The sequence below is a fragment of the Lytechinus pictus genome, chromosome 2 (assembly GCF_037042905.1).
Source record: "Lytechinus pictus isolate F3 Inbred chromosome 2, Lp3.0, whole genome shotgun sequence".
In the NCBI taxonomy this organism is placed as follows: Eukaryota; Metazoa; Echinodermata; class Echinoidea; order Temnopleuroida; family Toxopneustidae; genus Lytechinus; species Lytechinus pictus.
The window spans coordinates 21228401-21250839 of record NC_087246.1 but is presented as its reverse complement, the minus strand read 5'-3'; the positions used below and the strand labels follow the sequence as shown (position 1 = coordinate 21250839).

Below are 22439 nucleotides of genomic sequence, written 5' to 3'. Positions count from 1 at the left end.
GAATATAAAAGTATAGGATACGCATGCTACTTTATGTGACCCGCCATGCCCATATAGCGTATAGTGAATAGCGTAAAGCGTATGTACCGTATACTTCTACATGTATGTGAACTCGGCCTTAGGGTAGACTGGACCTATATCATATGATGAAGTCCTGTTTTTTGCATAAATCATGCCATTCAAAGTGTTACACCGGCCATTTTAAGCAGCAATTAAATGTATTTAAAATGTAATTACAGATCTATGTGAGTGGATAAACGTAATTTATTTTATATTGGAAGCTACGGTGTCTGTAAGAAGAACAATGTAAAATAACAGGAAATATTTTCAAGGTAAACAGAAAACCTTATAGATAAATAGCTTTAATGGTTCAATATTTTTCTTGGCAGGTGACTAATTCACATGATTTCCGTACTGGAATATATTTGATTGTGTTCAGCAAGAAGAATAGCAAAGGTTGGGAATGTTTACTTTCCTTGACTGCAGTTTGGTACCAAAAAATTATTTGTCACTTTAATAAAGTGAACAGGAACTACTTACATAGTACCCTTCTGGTAGTTTTTCTTCATTGCTGTTCTATGTGAAACAATGCAGAACACTGGGTAAGAAGGCGCCCAACACCAATCCGTCTTTTGTTATTTGGAGGGGGGGGGGAGCAACCCATTCTGTTTTAGATTTAAATTAACTTCTTGGGGGGGGGGTCATTTTACATTAATCTGAGGAGGGGGGGGCAGGGGAAAAAAAAGGAAAGAAAAGAAAAGAGTGAAGGGTGAAATATGATATCATTTTCTGAATATTTTTATGTCAACATCGGAAACAAATTGGATTTTTAAAAATAAAAATGTTAACAATTTGTTTTGCTCGATCACAACTCTAATAAACTTTTGCCCGATACAACATAACTGGCCCCCTCAAAATTTTTGGCTCATTATGCCACTGATAATTAGGAGAAAAAGAAGAGAGCTTGCAGTTGGTGTGTGAGGACTGAACCCGAGTCTAACCAATCAGGAAATTGTGGTTTCCTGATTTTGATCTCGTTTTCACCCACAAATCCTTCACTAATCTAGTATTAAACGTGTCTAATGATCCACCTAAAGCCCACCATGCTCAGATTGAACTTTTGTTTCGATGAAGCAGATTATCTGAAAATTCTTATGTACTTGGATTGGATTTGTGCTGAGAAAGGAGTACTTGTTTTGCTGTAACAATTACCAAATATTGAAGATTCCGGAATTTGAATTGACAGTACATGTATATTTTTGACAAATATAGCAATTCACCTATACTTGTACATGATTATATATGTACCAAATTGCTGAGCTCAAAATCTCTCATATTTATGATTGCAACAAATTAAAATCTATCTGTAGTGTTAGTCTTTTGTCACTTATCTTCTTGGAATTCTCCCCTTGATCTTCATCATAGTCATATCCAGACTACATGAAGACTAGACGCGATACTCGAGCCATGGCTAAGAAGAGACAGCAACCAAAGGAAGCGGCATCTAGGAAGCAGCCTGTCAAGGTCACCAAACCCCTGACCAAGGACATGGTGGTAGCTGCTATTACTGCCCTCAAAGACAGCAATGGTTCCTCCGCTCAATCAATAAAGAACTACATCAAAACAATATATGGTGACGTCAGCAAATCATCTTCCCTTGGCCTTATCCTGAAGGCGGCTTCTCGAGAGGGCAAAATTGAGCTTGTTGTAGCAAAGGGTGGACTCTTGAACTACAAACTTGCTGAGAAAAGCAAAAAGACCTTGAGAGCCAGAAGAGCTCCGAAGAAGGAACCTAAGGCTACCAGTGGCAAGACAGCTCCTGCTAAGAAACCAGTTAAGGATCCCAAGAGACCTGACAGGAAAATTACCAAGAAGGATATCACAAAGGTTTCTAAAGGATTCACAACCTTGAAGGCAACAGAGTCCAAGAAGGCTTCTACCAAGAAAACAGTGCCAAAAAAGAAAGGTGCAAGAAAGCCGTCGAAAACAGCTACCAGGAAAAAAGAAGCCAAGAATGCGTCTTCTGACAACGAGAAGAAGTAAACATTTCAAACATCTTCTTTTGCACCCTTCCAACTTATAATTTTGGCTCATTTGCTTCCATTCATGATATGTAGAATGTGCTTGATTTTGTTTTTGTTTTAGATTTTCCTTGGTTTCTTTTTGTAACGGGGGAATTATCATCTTACTTAACATCTAACATTGATGATCTTTCTAGTGGAAGCCATCTACTATCATGAATATTGCATGCCTAATGTTGCATCTTGGAGATTTGCGATGACTAAAACCTGATAAAGCACCCATTTCAACCCTGTATGGACCCGAAGAACCACTACTTAATTTAATGTATGGTTTACACAATGTAGATAGACCATTCACAACCTTAGTATGATAAAGCATTTCTTTTTGTTCTTAAATCATCATCTATACAATAGTTCATGTTAAGTAACTCAGTTCATGGACAATAAACATTTTCTTTCAAGCCTAGTTCATTCATTTGTAGTTTACATAATGTATCTACACACACATTTTGTTCTGTTTCTGTCATGAATTTACAAATGTTCACCAGATACATGTAGTAATATTTCATCAGGATTAGCCTCAAATATGGTCATTGTTTTTCATTTTCTTGATTATAATTTACATGAATGGTATTTGAGAATCAGAATGTCGATAGTATGATCAGCTGAGATATTCCTGTAACGAAAACATATTTGGAGATTTTTAATGAAGTGAGACATGTAAATATACATACAATGATATTGAGAAGCCTGACGTCAATTCATAATTCATGTGCATGTCACAAAGATTGATAAAAAAGTATTCATAAAACTCTTTAACAATAGCACGTTCATGGATGGTGGTTTAAATTACTAACTTTTCCAAGAGCTGCATGTTGCATGAAATGGCATTTCAATCATTTACAGAAACATTTGTAAATCTAAACTTTTCAAGTGGAATTAATCTTGATATATATCCTCACATTTCTTTGTCCAGACCCTTTTACAGTAATCATGCAACTGATATTGTATTATTGCATCATGAGTCAGGTTTAATTATTTTTTAAGTTTGTCTACAGAAGTCTGGACAAATCCTTTTGTGTCAAATTCTTAAACCAAAATTCATTGGTCCATGACTTTTTGCCCACTAAAAAATTGTCTTGTGTCTCTGCAACATTTCTTCCCAATGCCTCATAATTTATTGACTTTGTACACAAAAAATGTTGCAGAACATTGTTGCTATAAAGACACAAAGCTTTTTTTAGCTTCAAAACGTTCTTTTGCTTCGTCATGCCCTATATGAATAGGCCTTCCATGTGTTCATTCAATCACCTTTTCAAATGGCTGAGGGGTAACAAATGTTAAAATGACCATTTCCCATTGTCTGAATCAATATTTTTCTGGTTTTTGCACTGAATCCATCCTGTACAATGTATCATGTTTGATGATTAAAAAAAAAAAGATAATGTATCCATTATTTCAATCTATATCATATGACCCTTTCAAACTGTTGACTTCTAAATGGTGTGATTTCTGTATTCTGTATAGAGTGAATAGACATCACCGGGTTCGAGGAGGCATTGGGTTCTATTTTAGATTGTATTTTTATAATCTCGCCTGGAGAAGACTAACTACATAAATGATAAAATGAAGAAAAAAAGGAATACATGATAAAAAAAATAAAGTACATTTTAGTGAATACTTAATAATTAGCAATGTTTTTTTTATATTTTGCTAGTCACCAGTGCCATGAGCATTGCATTGAATTTGTGCTTGCTATTTCATTTGCAAGAATGACATCATATCTGAGTCTGATATTGAATGCAACATGTGGAATGAAAAACATCCATGTTTGTCCCATCAACCTCAAATTGGATTAAATTGATAAAGAGATCATGTCCTACTATACTGACACCTATCCGGAGGCTAATTTAGTTATGGCCCGTCATTAACTCCCTGTTCACACTATTATCTGAGGGGAAGGGATTAATCTACATTTATGCCTCAAAGAACTTCCCTCAAACCTTGTTAAAATCTTAACGATTGGAGAGAACTCCCCATCTGCCCTATTATGTATCAATCAAAGGTTTCAGAAACAAAATTTGGAGGAAAGAGTGACTTTGAGTGTAAAATGATAAGGCATGGCCATTTTCATGGAATACACACAAAACAGTGGCAACAGTACTGGGATCACGCGCGTAAATTTAACATTTCCCATAGACTCGTGTGTTCAAATGGCACTGCAAAAAAAATTAAAGAAAAATAAAGTTGAAATGAGAAGGACCGGTCAAGTGTTTACTACCAGTGAATAGGATATACCTGTATATCAGATATTCCATATCTGACCAGAAAAGCGTACCTTGACCAGTTCATTTTAAAAATAAATGGGCATTTATGAAGACATCTCCTGACGGGTTCAAATTTATCACCTGAAACAATTAAAGTAGCCCTTATTCTACCGCCAGCCAAAAGATAGTTCCAAAGTCATCAAATTTTCGTCCCAGTTTGGGCAAAGGAAGTTCAGTAGTTGTCCTCCCTATAATCAGTGTAGGATGGCCAATCATATCCATATATCAATCAGCAATATCAAATATCAAATAAAAAATTGGGTCAAATGAATATCTTTCCTTCCCGCTGTAATTAGGCTCGTGGCACCTACTATGATCCCTTTTTTATACACACAATGTGCTCGCTCTTTGTGGCTCGAGTCTGAGTGTCTCGGTCACAGAGACTAGTGTATCTGTAGGTAAAAAGTGATGAAATTTTGTAGAGACCGTCCTCTCCCCTTGGAGGTCAGTCTGAACAAGTCTTTAATTGACGTACCGTACATTGCAAATGGTGTTCAGTACACGTCTGGAGACGTGATTGCTTTTCAAAACTAATAGTGGACGTTCAACTAATTGAGGTCCTGAAAGTCTATTAGTTGCCATGGCAATTAATTAAACCTGAACGGGCTGTGAGTGTATGCTTGTCAGCTCAATATGATTCAACCCTATGATCCACCCCAACCTTCATTTTTGATTTTTTTTTTTTGCTTTTCTTTTTCATAGACATGACGTGTATTGGATATATCCAGATACATGGACATGGATATGTGGATAGATAGTTCCGTAGATATGAGGGTCTCCAAAATGTATTTGGGGAACTCAATATTAATTTTTTTTAGTTTCTTTTTGATAAACAGCTACTGTACATATGCTGTGTGAAGTACATGTACAACAGTACATGTACGGTGCAAACTTCTCTCTCTCTTCTCTGCTTGAGCTATGGTGCTCCAACATATAGTTACACCATTTTAAAAAAATTGTTAGCAGTTATAGATTCAAAGTAGTTAGGGTTTGTATTTAAACACTAAAATTGATTAATCTGTAATGTTCATGTACTCTCATCATGTGACTGATACAACAACAATGTAATATTTTTTTTTTACACATATTTGATGGGTTGAAGAACTACTCTGCATACAATGATCCTTCCTTTTTTGTGAAATGCTTTGTCCATCATTAATATTTTGAATAGTGTTACAGGAATGACTGTGAAACAGCTTGACATTTCACTTCTGAATTCATGCCATCAGGAAACAGTGCTGTTAAATTGGACATTGAAATGAAACATTGGCCAACCAGCAGATATTGCTCTACAGTGCCAAACTAAGAGAAATCATGTAGCGTAACTTGATAATTTCCATTTGTACTGTGGGAGGAAAAGGTTTCGGAAGAAAGTTGTTGTTTTGAAATTCTGCATCCTGTTTCCCCCTCTATGCCCATGTGAGGATGAGTCATGAACCTACAGGTGATTTAAAACAATATAGTTTTTCATGGAACAATCGTTCTAAAATGTGTCTAACTCCTATGGTTTAGCATTATACCTTTATGCATTGTATTGTGCATTGAGAACCAATGAGAAGTTCCCACTCCTTTCTTTTTTCAAGCATTTCTTTGGGATAAAATTTGACTCTTGGTGAGTGATTACTGTTTTCCTCTTTTTGTGGGGGCGAGGAGTAATTCGTTGGGTGGGGGTATAGGGACTTTGTGAACAGGGACAATACAGGATTTCATGATTATGGTATGAAAGGTAGCTAGGAGGAGATTGCAATAACATTTGATGTTAGTATTTTTCAGCAATTCCTGACAATTCCTCTCTTTTTTATTAATATTGACTATCAATTTTATAATAATTGCCAAGTCCTTGTTTCTGGGTAGTGGTATTGACCATGAGGGATGGGTTTGTGATGTCACTTCCTGACATTGCTAATCAACATGAGCTGAGAGATCTAGCATAGACTGTGCCCTCGTAATAGTCATATTGGCTGATTGCTGGTTTTAACTTGACTTCCAGGATGCTCTTTTCACTCAAATATCAACAGCAACAATGTGATAGTACCCACTCAGTCTTAAACATGTACATGTAGGTGATGGTTTAAGAGATATCAAACTTAAATTCCATTAAAAGTAGCCTACTTTTTGTTCTTTGTCACCAAAACCTGGTCTTTAAACTTTTATGATACTAGTTTATTTCCTCATATTCGTATAGACCTGTGTTGACTGGTGATTTTTCTTTTCTATTACTCAAGCTTACCTCCTTTTTTGCTCCTTTACACACCAATATTGCCTTACATACTGTACATTTATTAAAATATATGGGGTTGAATTTGCCTTTTAAGGCAGTCTCAGTTTGGGGTTTTTTTTCTGGTGTTCTCAAGACACTGCGAGTTTGGGAAGTTGTAAACATTTTTCCATATATGGAAGCAGCTTCCCCGTTCTTCATATGATATAAATTTAATAAAATGCAATTTCATGCATTCTTATGGCAGTAATTTAATCCTTAAAACACAGAGCACATAATGGCTTCTCTGCTAATGTAGAGTGCTAAAAAAACCTGATTAAAGTATAAGTTCTTCATTTACATGTATCTTCAGACACATTATTTCATAACCGCTTCTATACAACAAATATTTTTAGTGATCATGAACCATTAAAAAACAGGAATTAATTGAATTTATATGGAGCTGATGTTCACATATGCCTTCACAAATTGAAATAAAAGAAAAGAGTTTTTAAAAACTCCTTTATTCTTTGACGGATCTTCAGCGAACCTTCACCAATTGTTTTCCTTTTTTCTACTTTATCAAAACTCATTTATTATCAGGGGTCAGGAAATTATTCTAAGTAAACTGTAGTTAAATGCTTGCGTCAATACTGAACCACCAGTTTACATTCCATGAAACTGCAAGCATATCAGTGAGTCAGCTGATTCATAAATAGGTTTCACATAACTTATACAAATGACTTATATATGTTCTTGGGCATTAAACGTGATTCAGATTCTCAATCATTTTCATTCTAGAGTTTAAACTATGATCACTGTAGATTGAAATTCTAAGTTGTTAGCAAGACACTTTAATTGCTTTTGTCTGAGTTTCAGTCATCATCATTTCATGGTGGCTGAGATATCAGCCATAGAGGGATATGGTTGAATGACTTGCATCTGCTCCATCAGGGCTGTTCTCAGTTTTGCGGGCTTCCCACCTTCCAGTTTGCATGCACTCATTCCAAAAATATGTATCAGCCGATGTACAGTGTGTCTTGATCTTCCAGTGATGTTTTATTTTATTGAAATGCTATTGATGTCATCAGTGCCAGCAAATCATTTGTCGCTCCCTGAAGCTACAATGTACGCTTGTATATTTTAGGCTCAATATATATAGGCATCGAGTATCAAAGTGAGTTCAGGGGACTGTTGCATAAAACTTTTTACCTGAGAAAACTCTGGTAAAAACTGAAAACTAAGGTTAGTCTGATATCTGCCATTGACTTTAACACAGGGCAAAAAACTCCGGTAAAGACAACCTGAGTTTTCTCAGGTAAAAAGTTTTATGCAACGGGCCCCAGGGGCTGGTTTCATGGTAGCTACTACATGTATGTTAACAGGGCTCAACTTCCTATCCATCAAAAACAGGGTCCAGTACATGTTTTGAATATCGAAATTCAGTAATTCTATTATATCTGACTTCTATATTGTTGATAAACATTTTTTCCATTGGAAACAAAGCAAGGTCGGAAGTGTCATAGCACTTGAGAAGAGCACTCCACTTGAAATTCTAAACAGGATGGTTTGTTTTTCAGGAAATGGACAAGTATAAGAGTTGTGCTTCCTCCTCTCACTACAGGGAAGCATTCCATGAAGAGTCTTGTCATTGATTTTTACTGACTAGATTGGTCGCAGCCAATTAGAGGCCAGGATTTCCAGTAGATTATAATGTCTGCCTGTGAAAATCACTGACAAAAATCTTCATGAAAACACTCTCCAGATCTGTAGTTCCTGAATGTATCCTTACTTGTACCAGTACCTTTCATTACAGTTTTCTTTTTACATTGAAGAGAATATGTATGATCTGTGCATAGTGTTTTTGAAGCATCTGCTGACATGTATATAGTTCCATAGACTCCAATGTTTTCAGGACTGTGTGAAGAACATAATTTAGTAAAAAGGTACTTTTGTGTGGTTTCCTGTGAATATGTGATACTGAATCAAAAATTGAAGTGTGATTTAAAGATGCTCTTATATACACTACTCAAAAAAAGTTAAGGACCACTTTTTAAAACGTACATAAAGATTTTATACAAGGTGTTTTATTTCTGGAAATACCTCAGTACAACTGTCCTAAATGTCCTTAAACACGCTGTAATCAATTTCACGCATGGGTGGTTTCAGTTGTTGCACAATGTCTCTCGCATCACTGCACATCCTGAAAAGTGGGCCCCGAGGGGTATCAGCTACCGACATGAAGTGGTAAAAACGAATGTCTGAGTGTCTTTCAGGCAGTTCAGTAACGAGTGTGACCACCTCCTGCAGCAATAACGGCTTCACAGCGCTGTCTCATGGAGCTGATGAGGCGATTGATGTCTCTGACGTCCAGTGCATCCCATGCAGCCTCCAGAGCCACACCCAGCTGCTGCAGTCCAAGTGGATGGGCTTCGAGCTGCTCGAGACTCCTCCCCATCATGTCCCAGACGTGCTCTATCGGGTTTAAGTCCGGGGACCTCGCTGGCCACTCCATACGCTCAATCCCCTGGCCCTCAAGGAACTCGGTCACCACCCTAGCTCGGTGGGCACGGGCATTGTCATCCATGAAAATGATGTTTTGTCCCACATTTTCTGCAAATGGCACCACTATAGGTTCAAGGACCTCATCCCTGTACCTCACTCCTGTCATTGCTCCCCCTGGGACCACGTAGAGACGAGTACGGTTGGCGTAGGTGATGCCTCCCCACACCATGACGCTGCCTCCCCCATAACGGTCATGTTCTGCAATACAGGGGTCTGCAAATCTCTCTCCTGGTCGCCTCCAGACTCTCGAACGTCCATCATTGTGGTCAAGGGAAAATCTGCTCTCATCTGTGAACAGAACTCTACGCCATTGCTGTCTGGTCCATCTGACATGCTCCCGGGCCCAGTTGAGACTAATTCTTCTGTGAGCAGGGGTGAGTGGGACACACTGAGCTGGCCGTCTGGCATGCATATTGGCTCTGTGAAGTCGGTTACGGATTGTTTGAGTGGAAACAATCACTCCAGTTGCTGCAGCGAAGTCATTGTTGAGGCGGCGTGCACTGTGAAAGTGGTTGCGGAGGCTGAGATTCGTCAAGTAGCGATCATCTCTAGGGGTTGTCGAAACTGGTCGGCCACTGCGGGGTCTCTCGGAGTATAGCCCTGTCTCTTGGTGTCTTTGATTTGCTCTGCTAATGACACTGTGTGACACGCCCATCATTCTGGCTACTCTTCGCTGACTGCATGAGGCCAGCTTCCAGCATCCCTAGGGCTCTGGCTACATCTGTTTCACTTAGGTGGTGTCTTGGCATTGCTATCCAGCTGTCCAGGATGCCATCAAACACAATGAAATCAATTTCACACATGCAGTTCTTTCATGTCTCTTGCATCATTGCAATGTGCCCGTACAAAAGTGGCTTCCAAAGCATTTTCTGTCTTTAGTCTCTACAATCAACAACTTGCTGACAATAGCAATGCCAAGATACAGCTGTCCAGAATGCCATCAAACACAATGACATCAATTTCACACATGCAGTTCTTTCATGATGTCTCTGGCATCATTGCAGTGGGCCATAAGACAAGTGTCTTCCAAAGCATTTTCCGTCTTTAGTCTGTACAATCAACAACTTGCCTACAACAGCAATGCCAAGACACCACCTAAGTGAAACAGATGTAGCCAGAGCCCTAGGGATGCTGGAAGCTGGCCTCAGTCAGCGAAGAGTAGCCAGAATGATGGGCGTGTCACACAGTGTCATTAGCAGAGCAAATCAAAGACACCGAGAGACAGGGCTATACTCCGAGAGACCCCGCAGTGGCCGACCAGTTTCGACAACCCCTAGAGATGATCGCTACTTGACGAATCTCAGCCTCCGCAACCGCTTTCACAGTGCACGCCGCCTCAACAATGACTTCGCTGCAGCAACTGGAGTGATTGTTTCCACTCAAACAATCCGTAACCGACTTCACAGAGCCAATATGCATGCCAGACGGCCAGCTCAGTGTGTCCCACTCACCCCTGCTCACAGAAGAATTCGTCTCAACTGGGCCCGGGAGCATGTCAGATGGACCAGACAGCAATGGCGTAGAGTTCTGTTCACAGATGAGAGCAGATTTTCCCTTGACCACAATGATGGACGTTCGAGAGTCTGGAGGCGACCAGGAGAGAGATTTGCAGACCCCTGTATTGCAGAACATGACCGTTATGGGGGAGGCAGCGTCATGGTGTGGGGAGGCATCACCTACGCCAACCGTACTCGTCTCTACGTGGTCCCAGTGGGAGCAATGACAGGAGTGAGGTACAGGGATGAGGTCCTTGAACCTATAGTGGTGCCATTTGCAGAAAAAGTGGGACAAAACATCATTTTCATGGATGACAATGCCCGTGCCCACCGAGCTAGGGTGGTGACCGAGTTCCTTGAGGGCCAGGGGATTGAGCGTATGGAGTGGCCAGCGAGGTCCCCGGACTTAAACCCGATAGAGCACGTCTGGGACATGATGGGGAGGAGTCTCGAGCAGCTCGAAGCCCATCCACTTGGACTGCAGCAGCTGGGTGTGGCTCTGGAGGCTGCATGGGATGCACTGGACGTCAGAGACATCAATCGCCTCATCAGCTCCATGAGACAGCGCTGTGACGCCGTTATTGCTGCAGGAGGTGGTCACACTCGTTACTGAACTGCCTGAAAGACACTCAGACATTCGTTTTTACCACTTCATGTCGGTAGCTGATACCCCTCGGGGCCCACTTTTCAGGATGTGCAGTGATGCGAGAGACATTGTGCAACAACTGAAACCACCCATGCGTGAAATTGATTACAGCGTGTTTAAGGACATTTAGGACAGTTGTACTGAGGTATTTCCAGAAATAAAACACCTTGTATAAAATCTTTATGTACGTTTTAAAAAGTGGTCCTTAACTTTTTTTGAGTAGTGTATGTAAAGTTGTATGTGGTTCCGTTCAAACACATTACCAGTTGGTTAAATCATACTCGGTGGGTGCGCTACTACTTGCTATCCTGCTCAAAACTATTGGAGCGTTGGCATTGAAGCATGCCCTTGAAATACACCCGTGTGCTTGTGAACCTCATCCCTCTCCTAGTTTTCTTTCATGGAAAAACATATACTGACCAAACCTTTGGAATCATTATGGGTTTACCCTGTGTTACACCATATTGCAGTGATACTTATTCTGTCTTCTTTGTGTTTGTTCTTCCTGCTACAGCCTCTTCTCATCATTCGTCCTCTGCGGACATTACTTCCACCTTCCCAAGCTGCGACCGGGCGGGTCTTCGACACCTGCCACCATGATGCACACCAAGGCGAGGCAAGCCATCTATCCTAACTCAACGGTGGGAAGGTTAGCGGTACCAGATGATAAGGTTCCATGGAAGGTTGAATGGCCAGAGTACAACCCTGTTAGATACACAGCAGCTAACGTCAAAGCCGCTCCTGTCTGGGCAGACCCTGATATCATGTAAGGACTGCGTTGTTTGAGTTTGATTTTATTTTGATATTATAATTCAATTATTAATCCATTCTATTTTCAACTATCCATTCATCCTGTATGAATTTATCTTTAATTCTGTCGTAGTATATTCAATCTTTCACACACTTTTCATTCATACAATCAGACATTCCTTTCAGCCTCCACCCATTCATTCATCCATTCAGTCAGTTACTCATCCACGTAATTAATTTTGTTTGAATGATCTTCACTTTTTACTTCATTTAGAGCCAGCATTGTAAAGGAATTTTGAAAAGAAAATTGATTGTATCTTTCATGTTTAAAGGGTTTATGACATTTGTTGAATATTATTGGACTCTCTCATCCAAATACCTTGTATTTCAAATGTCATTTATGGATGATGCTTCACTACTTGAGAGAAGAAAGTTCTTTTTTTTTGTTATGTTTGATCTCAAAATTGTATTTTATTTTATTTCTTGGTATCTAGGCAAAAGGATGGTCCATCATTAAAGTTTAACTGCACTGATGGAAAGGTGAATCGCCGTAGCTATATAGGAAATTATGAGTGTACCGAAGGAGTACCACGGTACGTATTCATTGATATTGTAAATGTATAGGCTCATTCATTAGTTGTTATATTACTATTGAAATTAATTAATTAATCTTCATTGAAACACTCTTTTTAAATACTACCCAAGAGAACAGTACTAATAACAGTTTCTGTAATTAATATTTATTCGGTTTCTGTATTTTATCCATACAGGGTTATTCTCTCGGTATCATTTACTGTTATCTTGAAAGACCTGATTTAAACTGGAAATAGTGAACACATTTATGAAAGGAGGTATTGTGTGCGCGATTCATTGGGTTTTTTCTTTTTTAGAGTTTAGGTATGAGACCCATGATATGCAAAAACATGAAAGCTGTCTAGCTTCTATAGGATAAATCAAATGTTTTACCATTTTAATGTAGGCGTATTTGGAATCGAACATTAACAGATTTTTCAATTGTTACATGAATCGTAAGTTGAACAAGGGTAATTTAAACCATAGAAGTTTAAACCTAAGTAGGAAAAGATACATATAAATGATTGCAAATGCAATGTTCTCAAGAATAGATTTGCAAAAGATGGTTTCAATTTTCCATACATGAACTTAGTTTTGCCAGGAGAAACAATGATGCATGTATATATTCATGGAAAAAATTGTCTTCATACAATTTGATTATTTCATTTTTTGTCGACTTTTAGATATATATATGTACCATTATGAATCTGAACTTGGTACAGATATACTGTAATTCTGGTTTGAATAAACCAAAAAACTAAGAAAAAAAAATGTATTTTGCTATTTCTTTAGGAATCCATGTGGAAGAACAGGGATGATGGAGAGGGGTTTATTAGGTAAATGGGGACCAAACCATGCAGCTGATCCTATAGTAACCAGGTAAATTATCTTGTTCCATAATGATGATGGGGATGATGATGATGATGATGACGATGGTGATGATAATGATGATGATGATGATGATAGGGATGATGATGATGATGTTGATGGTGATGATGATGATGATGATGATCACGATGATCACGATGATGATCACAACGATGATCATGATCATGATGATGGTAATGGACTAATTATCATAGCCATGATGATGATCATCATTATTAAGATGATGATTAGGAAGGGATGGATGATGATGAAGAAGATGATGGATGGTGATGATTGTGATGTTTGTGGTGCTGGTTGTAAAGGTGATAATGGCTGTGATGATATTGGTTATGGTTAAGATGGGGAGGAGGATGAATGGTAATAACGGTATTGACTAGTATAGAGTATTGATATCAAAGCATCGTGTGTTTCTTTCTTTTTCTTCCTCTATCATTCAAACTTTGTTATGATATGGATATTACAGCATTATAGAATATCATAAGATGTCGCTCTCAATGGTTATATCATTTTAGGTGGAAAAGAGATCCTTTAGGAAAGAAAGTACTGCACCCTACCTCAGGCAAACCCATTCTTCAATTCATCTCAATTAGGAGGAAAGACTCGGGAGAGTGGGCCATTCCAGGGGTAAGTATCGACCAAATGCATTGAGAATTTATGTGTGTGTGTGTTTGGATGGGGGGGGGGGCGAATGCACATCTGTCAGAAACGATTAATTCTGTCTTCGGACCAACCTTTAACATCACCATCCAAAGAATGTGAAAGAGTAGTGTAGAATAATTCTTGACTCTGGAACAAGTGCTGTGGCAGGGTATCGAACTTCAGACTTTCAAGTGTGTAGTCAGGTACCTGAGATAAATTGGCCATGGCACCACTACATTCTACCAAAATTAGAGAGACAAACATGGGAATTTATTTGGAATTGTGCATATTCATTCAAGTGATTAAACCTTGTAGAGAGGAGTAAGCTTCATATATTTTTTTTTTCCAATTTTGTTTCTGTTTGACAGGGGATGGTAGATGCTGGAGAGAAAGTCTCGCAAACCTTGAAAAGAGAGTTTGGTGAAGAAGCCATGAACTCATTAGCACTGGAAGATAAGGATTGCAAAGCTGTAGAGAAAGCTGTAGCAAATCTCTTCAAACATGGTGTCGAGGTGAGTGTAACTTTTAAGCACGGTGTTAGTGCTTAGGTAGGTTAACAAAATTGATACTTGATAACTGACCCAACACTGAGTGACACAAATCATAGCACCAGTCTCATTTCACGTTCAGTGCTGTGGTTGGTAATAATTTTGCTCCACCAGCTGTCAACACTGAACTTGAAATCACTCACTGTGTGTCTTTTGGTTTTTTTTGTGTGTTTCGAGGTGTTTTTTTTTTTCTTCATTATTTGTTATCAGTCAGGCTCCCAAAACACTGGGAAAAATTACATTGACTTTTGCATCCTAGCAGGTGCTCATGCAAACCCTGGGTGGAGAGTAGCAAATGTAGACCTATTTGGCCCAGATTTGAATCCCAAACATTGTGGTTCACAGTTGATGGACTTATCTGTTGATTCTTGCTTTGATCCATGGTGAAAAAGAAAAAAAAAAGAACTAAAGTAGTGAAAAAACGATAATAAATTAATGAAATTATATAAGATGCCATATCCATTTGAACTGTTCCAAGTGCACCTATGAGGGGGAACAGGCATGAAAAAACAAAAGACATTTATCAAAACAAGAATAATTAGAACACAATAAATATGTATCACTGATATGAATAATATGAAAAAGATTAGATAATGACCTTTCTTGTTTTGTTTAATAGGTATATCGAGGCTACGTCGATGACCCAAGAAACACAGACAATGCCTGGATGGAAACAATGGCTGTCAATTTCCATGACGATCAGGGAAACAGTGTTGCCAAGTTCTCACTTCACGCCGGCGACGATGCTGCTGCCGTTCAATGGCACGATGTGGGATCGGACATGAAACTCTACGCTAGTCATTCCTCATTCATTGAAATGGTTACGAAGAGAATAGGGGCCCACTGGTAATAGACTATGGTAGATCATCTATGTTGATTTTTTTTTTAATGACGTGTAGAAGATAGTCCAAGTGTTGTATCATTAATGTAAAATTGTAATCTGTTTGTTTCAGAAAATCACGTTCTTGAGGGTGTTTCACAAAGGGGAGAGTTAGACCTAAAAGAAGATTAGATAGATGCTTGTGCTCACACCATTGGTCAGATTATGCTCAGGGGGTCATGTGCTCTGTTGTGTAGTCATTGCCATTGGTCATTGAATATGTGCCTATTGGCACTGATGCATGACTAACCTTGGTTTCACACGCAATCCATTCATGAATGTCTTTCACAAGTGAAACCTTACTAAGCAACTTGTTCAAGATAGATGCTGATTTAAATAGACAGCAAGCCTACTGCTCGTGTACACTCTGACATATTGTGCGTGGTCTTGGTCTGTCTGGTTAATCAGGAAGATACATGTACTTTCGCAAACTTGATAGCTCATCTTCATTTCAAAGAGAAGGCATTTCCAAATTCCAATGTATACATGCGTACATCTTATGGCAGCCATGCTTTTTCACTCTCACGGACATTCTGCAGTATTGAGATACAGTTTTTGTTAATTGAAACAGCATTAGATATGTACATGAATATATACTTCACAAATACTGTGTGACAAGTATGTCTATGTATTTGTGAAGTACCGGTATACTTATTACAAGTAGATTATGATATTGAAATAGATTATTCTCTGTAATGTAATCGCCTTCCAACTTATTTGTCTATGTGTATGTATATATGGGTGCAGTGAGATAAGGAGGTAAGGACAAGTTTTAAATACAGTAGTGTCATGTGAAGTGTTGATACAGAGTTTTTAATGTACTGTTTTACGTCAAGTTGTACAGTTCTGAAGATATAGGGAATTATTTAATTGTGCTTAGTAGGAAATTACTGGCAAGGGGAAATACAGGTTTAATAGTTAAATGAGAGAAGGTATATAAATTCGGAAATGATAATGACAAGGATTTTAATAAAATGGGAAGAATGGGGGAAAGATAATTATATCAGGTTGGTTTTAGATAAAGCAGACAAATGAAAGAAATATTTCATTGAAGGTTTAGCAAAGCCAGAGAAATTGTGGTTTCACAATTTCAATTTCATATCACATGCAGGTAGCATCCTATGTATTATTGGCATTTACTGAGAAAATTGAAAGTGGTTAATTTTCCATGACTAATCAAGCCTCTTGTCCATTCATGTATGTTTCTCTAATTGTCAACATTTATTAAAATCAGCATACCGGTATATCATGATGGACTTTCCCTTTGATATGAATGAATTAATGTCATCCTCATTACAATCAAATACTTTTTAGGAGGGCATTTTTGGGGTATTGTTTTTTTTTTTAATTATTATTATTTAGTGTCACCTGATGTGTAAAGCACGGCTTGGTACTTAACTGTTTGATTCATGTATTGATATGGTTGATTATGTCCAAGTGGGGTATAAAGCTCATGACTTCAAACCTGATGAAAGTCATGTAATAGTAAGAACTATACATGGAACCATCAGAATAGTCTCCTAGAAGGGGCATAGTTGAAAATTATCACTAGCAGTATTCAAGATCGTATTTGACGTTGGTTTAGGGGGTCCGTTTTGTTGTTGTAACGCGAGGGTGCTTGTGTTTGGAAATGTTTAAGGGTCATTTCTGTCTTATAGTTTGTGTATAAAGAGTAATTGTGACAGATATACAGTGAAATGGCGGTGAACAAGGACATTGAAATCTCACATCTCTCTGTAGCATTTATTGAAGCAGGTTTTTATTGATGAAAAGATACTGTTAATTGAGTGCCAAAGTAGATATTAGATAAGCACTTGTCACTTAATTCATGTAAAGCAAACCACTCTGTGTCATTTCATTAATTTCTTCCAAATATGTAGAATGTTGCAAGTCTTGAATGACAGTTAGCAGAAGAACAAAATAGTTGGTAATTCGGTGTATGAATTCAACATATTTTGTTAGTTGGTTTCATCTGTGAGTGTGTATTAGGGAAATTAAGTAGGCTACTAATTTCCATTTATTTATTCCACATCTCTTTAAAAATCTCAAAAACCTATCTAGAAACAATATATATAAAGTATATACATGACTACTGTAGAAAGTATAGTGCATACCATAAACTAGGAGAGTTTGAATTAAGGTTTGTTGAGGTAGTTTGTGCAACTTCCTCAATTTCACGAGCTTGTTGCAAGAAAACCTTGGAAATTGGTAAAATAGACCATGGATGATGTTTATTTGTTTATCATTCCCAACCTGAAAGATGTTCTTTAGACAAGGTAATGAGCTTAAAAAGACTGAAACAGAAGTGTGAGAGAAAACTATTAGGGTGAGCTAATATTTGCTATGTACAGTGAAAATAAATCCTGTCTTAATTTCTCTCAAGATATCTTGTAAAGGTCAAGGATAGGGTTGTGATGGGGGCTTTGTTGAAGAAATAGAGTTAGGTTTGAGACAGACTTTTTATTAGAACATTTTCCATCTTACCTTATAGCTCCAAGGAGTGTTTCATCAACATTTTCGTCCTACAAGTTGTCAGATCTGACAACTTTCCTTGAGTTTAAAAGACACTGTCACCATGGTAACTGTCGGATAAAACAGGACTTGGATAAAACGTCCGACAAGTCCTTCATGAAACACTCCCCTGATTCTTGTCTTTCAATCAGAAGGTTGTGGGATCGAATCCCTACCGTGGCATGTTTTCCTTCCGCAAGAAATTTACCCACATTGTACTGGAAGTGGCAGCTCGATCTAAAGCCAGGATAATAATAGTAGTTTTGCCTCTCATCATTATCATTACAGAGGATATTTACTTCCTCCCAATTTTCAGTCTTTTGTTGCAATTTTGCTCTTGCAAGACATGCAGATTTAGTCAAAATTAAAAACCAAAGAAGTTTCACCATGGCCTATCCTACTGTTCAAGCCTACAATCAAATCAAATGATTATGGAGCACAAGTACCCTTTAATATAAGATGAGCACTTTCTGGATTATGACATCGAATCCACAGGATTCTTTTCCTTTATTTCATACAATCACTCTCAATCTGAAATGTCTACTTCTGTAAATCTGTTTAGATGTGTATTAGGATATAATCAAAGTAGCATATATTTGTAAGGACATTTTCAGTGATGTCTTGTGTATTTTAAAGTGTCTTTTTAAATTTTTTTTATGTATATAATCATTTCTGCATGACCTATATGGAGAGAAAAAGAAATCTAAAAAGATTTGTAAAGAAATAAGATTAGAAGTCTTAATTATTTTTTATATTCTGAATTTTCAGTACTTTCACTTTTGAATGTAATTTTTACTACTGTGCTGATGTTGAAAATTCTATTCAATATAATGTGGTTTTATGTTAAACATATCGTGTTGATATATCTAAAATTTGAAAATCTCTTTAAAAAGTTGTAGTATGATATATACTAAACTTGATTTTTAAAAGTTATTTTCCTGCATGTCATTCAGTGTACCCTGGCCAACCTTATCTATAGACCATACTTTTGTGGATTGCCTGTTAAAAATGCTCTCACCAACTACAGGTGATTTTTATTCTGCAGTGAAGAGTTTGATGATTATTTAATTTTGCTTATTTAAGCACAGTCTATTCAGTCAATTTATTGTTTTCCCATAAGGCATTGCAAATAAAAACATACTATATGAAAATAAGATATGTAAAACATGAAACATTTTAAAATGGAATGAGAACAAATTAATGAAATAAGTAAAAAAAAATAATTACCAACCGTTGCATTGTCTTCATTATCAATATTGAAAAAGGAAGTTGAAACATTGTATTCCTTAAACAGGAATTTAAATTCTTATTTATTTTTGCACATGAACACGGACTAACTTATGGGGAATAGCTTTGTTTGTTACAAGAAGTGATATTTAATTGCTACATTTAAGGAACTCCCAATTGATTAATTGTATTATATCACTGATAGTCTCAAGAAGAGATTTAAAATATCTTGATCATGTCTATTGCATTGTGTACCACTGTGTGTGTTGTATGTCTGATTTTAGATCAGTGTATGATAGACACTGATGGTAAACAGTAGATTTTATGTTTTCTGATTATTCTAATAGAGATGTATTTATATGATGTATACATTTATCCAATATGTATGTGTGTAACCTCCAATATCCCCTTTTTCATTCTGTTTATGTTGTGGTGTTGGTTTTATTTTATTTTTATTTTTTTGGCAATAGTTGTATGTGTAGATAATACATGAAATGTTTGATTGCATTGGTTGTATATGATTGTCAGGAACGATATACAAATATTGACAGTAAATTAGAGATTTATGGACATTTTCTGTTTCTCATTCAAAGTGCACCTCACCAGTTCTTTGTCTCATCCTAATATATTAAACTGTGCTGCACACACGTAGGACTGTAAGCAAAACAGGGTGCCGACATAATGTGGGTAATCTTAATTCCTTAAAGGTAATTGTTAAATTGATCACTGTAACTTCATTCATGCAAATTTCTGAGAATTCCTGAAATGTCCTTATTAATATTGTAGGCATTTTGGTAACATATTCGTATGGACAGGCTTCTGTGCCATAATTATAGTGCAAATGAAAGGCCACAATTAAAAAAAAAGTTATCAGTGATGCTGATATTATTCTGAAGCATGGTTGTGTGCACAACTGCACATCACATGTAAAAGCAGCTAAAGCCTCAAATCATTACTGCTGTAAATTTTATGGGATGGGATTGTACATACAGTATTTATCAATTATAGTGTATGATTTTGGCAAAATATGTTACTATATGTGGTCTTTTTCATCTAATAAATACTTCAATTTGTATTGATTCTTGTTTGATGCTGTGTTATTTTGTCCGTATGAATATCATACCAGTCCTTTCAACATGAAAATATATAATTCATTTATTTTGTAAATGATTTGTAATAGGCCTACATTTATATCAATCAGTTGGGCATGGCAGTTTAAAATGCTCCAGATAGAGACCTGTATTTTATTATGGATTGACAGCTTACATAGTACATGAACATGTATGTTTACTGGGGTGTGAAAGGGCGTATATGTGTAAGGGGGGTGTAAAACTATGTTAGTATTCAACAAAACTACTTTCATATTTTCCACGCTGAAAGAGCTATCAAAATTTAATATTAGAGTATATGAGATGGTGAGATATTAATATATTTCAGTGTTGTGAGGTTAGGGTATGGTCATGTAACTTGGTGATGATAAGTTTAAGACTGGACCAGTGTAAAGAGGAGAACTAACAACCTCTGAAACTGGGGATGAGCTGAAATCGCACCTCTTCCAGCAGTTGACTGTGGTTTATTGTAAAGAGTGTTTCTTCCAAATTTATTTGATTCCAGTATCTTCTTTAATTGTTCACAAGAATGAATTTCCAAGGGATTTTTTTTTCTTCCCTTATCCATTCTTCTCCCTTTCCCCCTCTCCACTAATGTGCCCTATTTGCATCCCCTGAAAGTGACCCCTGGGGCATATGCCCTCTTGTCTCCGGTAAAATAAATGTGAATAATTATATGCTACTGTACAGATGTACTCATATTTTTAAGATCACACAATTTGAATAGATTTTAATCATTTGATTGATGTTGGGTTTTCAGCTTTTTTTTCTGGTTCTACGTTCTTAGTCTTAATGGAAAAGAAGTGTTTTAATCACAACCTAGTCTTCACCATCTCTTGTTTAGCTCTTGAAAAGCTTTGATGTTTGATTGATCATGAGAGCTAGAATTTTAATTGATGCCAGTGCAAGCTTGTGGCTTCCACCATGATATGAAATTGTCTTTCTTTGAAATTGGATATTCACCTGCAGATCACTGCTCTTAAGACCATCAAGGCCATACACTCTTACAGTGTAAAAAAGCTATCAGATTCAATAAGGTACTTGTATATGATGGTAGATGATTACAGAAACAAAAATTCTTCCCATTGAAGAATGCCTTTGTTTACTCTCAAGTGTGCAAAAGTCGATTGCCAAAGCATCATTTGTTCATCACCTCTTCCAAGATAAATTTTGCCAAAGATTTCTGAGGACATCTAGACATCGGCTGATTCACTGGTTTGTTTCCCCTTGGTCTGCTAGCAGATGGTCTTTTATTCATCAGTCATCTAGCACCATCATGGCTAAACCCACTTGGTCTACTACCAAATCATTTTGCACTTTGTCATAAGTTTATCTACAGTTCATCTAATCACATACCTGTAGACCATGTGGATGAAGTGGGTAATGTGTAACTGGAAAATAGACCGAATGGTGATCAGGCAAAATGGCAATTGGACCAAATGTTTAGACATACTGGTTATATTTAAAAACGGGGGCGTTTCACAGATTTAAGTTCGACTTAATGTTGCCTAGTTGCATACGGTTAGAAAAGGCACGACCGCATTGGTCAGATCATACGAAGACGCGCACTACTGCATATTGATCAGTAAGATTGCGCGTTGCACATCATGTTTGCATCAGCATTTAACTGCAACTCTAGGTCATACTTAAATCTTTGTGAAACACCCCCAGGTTAGACCACGTGGGAGGGAACCAAATAACATGTAGACAAAGCAGGTGGAGGCCAAGAGGCAATTTACTGATTCACCTCAACATCTTGTTCTCTCCTTCACTTCACCTTTATCAGTCACATATTCTCTCGCCATCTCCTTTCTCTTTAATCCTCTTTTCTATGAAGTCCTTGTTCAAAACCTCACGTCATCCTCACCCTTATTCCTCTTCTCTCCTAGAAATTGTACCTACACCCCCCCCCCCCCCAAGTCAATACAATCCATCTTGTTCCATCTTGTTCAGTCTACCAAACTACCATACTTTTTTTTCTCACAAAAAGCTCATTAGGCCCCTCATTTATGAATTCAAATTCGTGGATGTTTCTACCCTGGGAAGCTAGGAACAGGTTATT

At 37.5% G+C, this 22439-nt stretch overlaps 1 protein-coding gene across 3 annotated transcripts in view; it reads left to right on the top strand.

Moving 5' to 3' along the window:
• LOC129254577 (ADP-ribose pyrophosphatase, mitochondrial-like) overlaps nt 1-20347 on the top strand; it is a 28412-nt gene extending 8065 nt beyond the window's left edge. For all 3 annotated transcript variants that reach the window (XM_054893057.2, XM_064112978.1, XM_064112990.1), the window contains exons 2-8: nt 1426-2039; nt 11767-12018; nt 12497-12595; nt 13368-13454; nt 13976-14087; nt 14471-14614; nt 15270-20347. In XM_054893057.2, the coding sequence (XP_054749032.2) occupies nt 1441-2039; nt 11767-12018; nt 12497-12595; nt 13368-13454; nt 13976-14087; nt 14471-14614; nt 15270-15500 (1524 nt within the window). In that variant the 5' untranslated portion in view covers nt 1426-1440 and the 3' untranslated portion in view covers nt 15501-20347. The remainder of the gene's footprint in view (nt 1-1425; nt 2040-11766; nt 12019-12496; nt 12596-13367; nt 13455-13975; nt 14088-14470; nt 14615-15269) is intronic.
• The last annotated feature ends 2092 nt before the right edge of the window (nt 20348-22439 follow it).